Below are 6,197 nucleotides of genomic sequence, written 5' to 3' on the forward strand. Positions count from 1 at the left end.
TCATGGCATATTATAGTGCATATTATAGTGCATATATAGTGCTGGTGGCTAGAAAGTCCATGCAGCCTGGGGGTAACACCTATTGACAGCTATTTGTCTAAATATTAAAATGGCAGAGCAGTCACACATGAAATGTGTATGTGCAGACAAGGCCAGTATGTGGATTAATTCTTATGTATTGTAGTCCTAATGAGCTAAGGTACTCCTAGGAAACATATTATTATTATTATTATTATTATTATTATTATTATTATTATTATATTATATTTAGTTTTTAAAATTTTTAATAGATATTTTCTTTATTTACATTTCAAATGATGGCCAGTCCCACAACACCCAGAGGAAGCTCCACTCCCAGGCGCTCTGATATGCCCAGGATCAGAGGTGAGGAGGAACCAATATCTGTCCCAACACCGGGAGTAACTAACTCAGAAATCCACCTGCCTCTGCCTCCCAAGTTCTGGAATTAAAGGCATGTGCCACCACTGCCTGGCTGACACTTATTATTTTTTTCTTCTAAATATTTTTAATTGTATTTTTAAGTTATTTTACTTATTTACATTCCAGTTGTTGTTCCTTTTGGTTCCCTTCCCACTGTTTCTCATTCCCTTTCTCTTTCCCTTTGCCTCCTGCTGGGTGATCATCTCCACCAGGCTTTCCCCTTTCCTGGGGCCTCAAGGCAGATCTGCAAAGATTCGTCATGAGAGGAATCAGATTTTTTTTTTTTAGGTCTTTTGAAACAGGGTTTCTCTGTGTAGCCCTGGCTGTCCTGGAACTCACTCTGTAGACCAGGCTGGCCTCGAACTCAGAAATCCGCCTGCCTCTGCCTCCCAAGTGCTAGGATTAAAGGTATGCGCCACCACTGCCCAGCCTGAGGAGTCAGATTTTGATAAGGATTATAAGATTAGATTTTAGTTGTTGCAATCAGAGGTTGAGCTACCATTGTTTTTGAACTAAGTTTTTGTTGCATTTTCCTTCATGCAGTGGCTCATTTGGGTTCAAGAGAGAAAGGTATGTCGCCAAAATGTGGGTTTGCCAGATATGTACAACAAAGGCCATGGGGGATTGAAGCACTGAGTTGGAGGGGTAATAACCCACCAGTGGGAACCTAGAGAGCTATGTGGAGAGATTGTGGAATTCTGAGTTAGAGTCTCCATGGAATAAAAACAGGTCAGCTATCGCTCGACAATGCATGGGTGGCCAGGTCACTGCTGCAGAGGCACAAGCATAGGAACGTGCCTGTTCTGTTCTTCTTCTTCTTTTTTTTAATATTTCCTGCAACAGGTGGTTAACCAACATGTTGGGCAAGAATCCACTAGAAATTTAGGATTACTAAATCCTGAGAGTTAGAGGTTTATTTTATTTCTTTTCTTTCTTTTTTAAAAGTGAATAGCTGACAAGCACTGAGATTAGTCACGTGGACTCAAGTGTGGGAACTGAAACATAGAAAGCAGCCTCCGAGGTCCTCTGCTGTGGGCAATACAGGCTGCTCTGAGTCAGAAAGTTGTAGAATGGAAGTTGCCTACTTCTTAGGGCAGAGGTTGATTGAACTACGAATTTATAAAATTGGGATTATTTACTTTTAGGATGGATTTATATACAGATCTTGTCTGAATCATGTGGAGAACTTTGCCTGTGGTTCATAACTAGTATAGGGAAAATTAGTCACTGACTTAAAGTAGAAAGGGCAGGGAACAGGTATCAATAAAATTAATGTCTGTGGCTGCAGGCAGAGAGCTGAACAGATAGATGATATAACAAGTTGGCTGCTCTAGGCAGAGAGCAGAACCATAAGATGGTATAAGGTTGCTTTACTTGCCTCACAGGATACTCATATTCTGTCTAACGTGGGCTCCACAGGAATACTGGATTTTATATCTGCTTTCCAACATAGGAAAGGCCTAAGTATATATAGGCACATACAGTATTTTAGTTTGCTTCATTTGTTTTGGATTATTTTAATTTGAACTAGGATAGGGACTATCAGTCACTGACTCCAGAGTAGAGATGCAGTGATGATCACTGTCTGCTTTGAACAGGTACTAATTCTCTATGTCTGTGGATGCAGGTAGAGAGTTCAACAGACAGGTATTACACAGGCATTTTTTTTTTCTCCAAAGAGAAAAGTTTTAGTTCTGCCAGCTAGCAGCTAATGCTGGCTTCAGAATCCTTTAAAATCATGCTTAGATCCCCACAAGGTCCTTTTCCTTTTAAATGTCCTTAGCTCCTTCCCCTTTCATTTCCTGAAACTTGTTGTAGATGAGGCAGTTTCTAGAAGAAGTGAAGATTTGCAGTAGTTCTTTCCAGTCACAGGATGTAAAAGGAAATCCCCTTAAGGGCAACATATTAGCACATTAAGGTGAGAGTTCTTAGAGGGCAAAGATTTCACTTTATTTCACAGCCTTTGAGCCTGCTAGAAGAGGCCCAGTTGGTACAGTAATGCTTATTCACCAAGCTGGTCATCAACGAGAGTGAGGATAACCTGGCCATGCTGCTGCAGGTGATGGTGAAGGATCTGAGAGTGTGGCTGCTGATGTGGGGTCAGAATATGCATAAAGGGGGCAGGTGGGTAGGCAGCAGCCATGGCTGGATTGATGGGCCCTCCACTTCCTAGGGCTGAAGACAAGTTGAAGGAGGCAGCGGGAGTGCTGGAATGAAACCCTTGTTTCTCAAAGGACTGCTGGGTTTTGGAGTACACAGAACCCGAGATATCTGGCACGCCCGTGTTACTGGAGGTGACTGATACACCAGTGTTGTATCCATGAGACCCATATCCACTTGGCTGTTGGAAAGGGGTAGCTGATGCATTCACACTGACATTCATACCATGCTGCTTGGAAGAGGTAGGAGCCACAGGAAACATAGCAGGTCCATACTAGAAGGTGCTGGGGAGGCCTGGGACCCCTGTGTAGTATGGCAGACTGGTGTAATTATAGCCAGGAGGCATTGCCGGGTTCAGGAATGAATGTCTGTTGCGTGGTGTGGTGAGTCTGCGTCTGGTTCTGTTGGGGTTGGGCCAAGGTTGTGGCTGGGGCTGGGGAGGAAGCGTCCCCTCGGCCGAACTTGGTGAGGTCACCAGAGTAAGGGTTGCTGGCCAGGCTACCATCCCTCCCAGTAAGTGGAGTGGTGGGTGTGGGAAAAGGGATACTGTAGTAATCCAATGGAAATCTTGTCTGGAGCATCTGTAAATCATCATAACCATATACTTGTGGCGGATAGGCATGTAGCAGCCCCGGAGCCATAATATATGGATTAGGCAACAATGGCGGGACTCCAGGAGGAAGATTGGGAGGAGCTTTTCCAGAAGTTGTAGCAACTGAGCTTCGAGTTGAGGCTGTGACAGTAGAGTTGCTGCCCAGGCTAAGGCCCAGACTATTGCCACTATTCAGACTGGAGGAGACACTGACCACTGGGGGAGGTGCAGAGACAGTGCTGGAGGAAGAATGTAGATTTGCCTCACTCTCCACACTCGTATGCAAAAGAGTGGATGTTGAAGTATGCCCAGAAGATGTTGATGAAGAAAGAGTATTTTCTGCTGTGTAGATAATGCACTACTATGTTGTGTGGTGGTGGTATTTGGAATCTCCTCACTATGGCTCAAACCACCTAAGGAGGATGGATGCTGATTGGCTGTCGTCAGTAAGGAAGCTGCAGGTTCTGTTTCATTGAGAGAGGGTATACTAGAAGTGGAAGGTGATTCAGATTTCACTGCAGAGCTTGTAGCACCTTCAACAGATTGCGTGTTCTGTAACTGCGTGGCCTGCACAGAGCTGAAACTATTCTTAGCCTGAGTCAGGTCCTTTTGGCGTGAATAAGAGATGGAGCTGGGATACCGCTGTGTCTGTGTGGATCTCTGTTCATATAGAGGGCCCTGAGCATTATTTTGGGAGGTATACGTTGTCGACTGAATTGGGCCACTCTGATAACCAGACTCCTGACTTTGATTAGATGAAACTGTAGATGAAGACTCACTGGCCGTGCTGGTATACAGGCTACTAGGAGCCTGGCTTGAAGAGGCGCTCGTGGTAGGGGTGGACTCATAATCAGAAAGGACATGCTCTGACCCAAATTGCAATGCCCCAAACTGCAGATTTAGCCCTGAGATATCTGCTGAACCAGGCATTTCCATGGCCAGAGCAGGGATCTTAGACGTCAAGGAGGTTTTCTTCTTTTGTTGTTTCAGTTTCTGCTAAGCCGGCTGAGGGCTGGAGGATTGCTTGTCTGAAGACCCCGGAGACATCTGTGGCGCCGAGGTGGATTTGCTTGGCAGAGGAGAAGAGGGGGGAGGTGGTGCATCTGTCGAGGTAGCCACTGCAGGTGGCTTCTCCTGAAGGAATACCTCCATCATGGTTGAAGATGGGGTGAATGCCTGGAGCTTTGTAAAAGGACTGTGCACTGTTGAATCATTTGCACTCTTCACATCATATTGCACCAGTGATGGTGATTGTGTTTTTGAGCCCATATCCCAAGAGGAGGTGGTGGTGCTTCCAGATTGAGAATGTTGAGCTGCTAGTTGAGCAAGGGCCTGTGCAGTCTTGAATTGCTCCAAGAACTGGGAACCTGTTGTACTGCCACTTTTAGCTTCCCCAACATCACCAAATCCTTTCCCCAACATGCTCACCATGCTATGATGAGAAAATGTATTCCCTGAAGCAGGCTGTGATATGGCATTCTGCTTCGGAATACTAAACACCAGAGGCTGGGCCAGAGAAGGAGCCTGAGATGGATCCAGATTAGATGAATCATTCTCCATGGAAGACGGTGTCTTCCCCAATTAAACCGCAAGGTCAATTCTCTGACCAGCAGTGATTGTCACATTCTCCACAGACAGAGGCACTGAAGACACATTAGAGGCAGTAAAGATCTTGGTCTCAGAAAGATCTTCATTCCAATCTTCAGTTCCCCACTCTTCTGTTGCAGTCCTCCATGCACCAGGAGCAGTCTCAAGTTTTAGGGGATAATTTGACCCCTCAACCCCAATGAAATAAAGTCTCGTTCCATCATCTGGTTCAAAGTGGCCAGTGTTGTTCCATGTATTGCCACTGTTATTGCCATAGTTATCATCAGTGTTGGTTGGCTCTGCATAATCAGCTGGGTTAAAGGTTCCCATTCCTTGAGCAGAAAATCTTCCTCCTCGCCTACCAGAACTACCTCTGCCCTGGCCACGGCTTCTTCTGCCTCTGTCTGTGCCTCTTCCAGAAGGTCCTCCACTCTTAGTGCCATCCAATCCATTTTCCTGGCCTCGAACCACAGCTGGTTTTGATAAAGCCCCATGCATACACTCTCGTCCACGGCTGGCACCTCTCCCCCCCATCTTGGTGGCCCACTACGTCGCTGACTATAGTCTCTGTCCCGCTCTTGAGTTTCTTTTCCTTCTCCATTAGATTCAGTTTGTCCACCATCCTTCTGTCCTGAGACTCCTTTCTTCTTCCCAACCATCTCCCAGGAATGCGTGTCTGGATTTCCTTCCAGGAGAACATTGATGGCTCTGTTGACATCTCCATTGCAGTCATGCAAAGCAATCACACATTCATCCTGGTTTTTGCCTGTGATATCAATCGTTTCACCTTCTCCTCAAAGTCAGCATCATTATGGTCCGGAATCATCTGTGCAAGTCGAATTTGCTCTGCAGTGGCCTGTGACCGCTGCTTGTGCTGTGTCTGGTTTTGGTTTTGAGGTTGTTCCCAGTTTCCCGGGGCTCAGTTTGTGCCCACCAACGTTATCATTTACAGTATATACGAATAACAGTATTTACAAGGAAGAATACCAGCCCCGCCTGCGTTGCCGCTTCCACCAACACTGCTGCGCTCCCAACTTTACCTCAGTCTTCTCCACACTCTATTATACACGTATTAATGAAATATGTCTGTGGCTCTGGACAGAGAGCCAGATGGAAAGATTGTATAGATTGTTTAACCAGCCACAGAAAGCTCATATTCTGTGAATGTGGGTTCTATAGGAATCTTGAATTTCTTTTCCTACTTGGCAAGATAGGAAAGGCCTAGTATAGGTACATACATACATATATTAGTTTACTTCATTTGTTTTATATTGTTTTAATTTTCAAAATGGCTGTCATATTGAGTTTGGTTGTTATATTATTCTTCTGGGAGAGGTCAAAATAAAGGTATCTCTGGTTACTGGCTCAAGGATATACTGATTTGGGGAAAAGGTTTTATTTTTGGGTTTTTGGAAAA

The 6,197-nt window shown here is 45.1% G+C and overlaps 1 protein-coding gene across 1 annotated transcript; it reads right to left on the reverse strand.

Moving 5' to 3' along the window:
• Window positions 1–2,118: 2,118 nt before the first annotated feature.
• Window positions 2,119–5,726, reverse strand: LOC116071425 (ubiquitin-associated protein 2-like). Its single transcript, XM_031342923.1, is given in 6 exon segments — window positions 2,119–2,962; window positions 2,964–3,530; window positions 3,533–5,247; window positions 5,281–5,311; window positions 5,314–5,561; window positions 5,564–5,726. Coding segments are annotated over 6 exon segments (3,243 nt in total). The 3' UTR covers window positions 2,119–2,443.
• Between the last annotated feature and the right edge of the window lie 471 nt (window positions 5,727–6,197).

The sequence above is a fragment of the Mastomys coucha genome, unplaced genomic scaffold (genome assembly GCF_008632895.1).
Source record: "Mastomys coucha isolate ucsf_1 unplaced genomic scaffold, UCSF_Mcou_1 pScaffold22, whole genome shotgun sequence".
Lineage (NCBI taxonomy): Eukaryota > Metazoa > Chordata > Mammalia > Rodentia > Muridae > Mastomys > Mastomys coucha.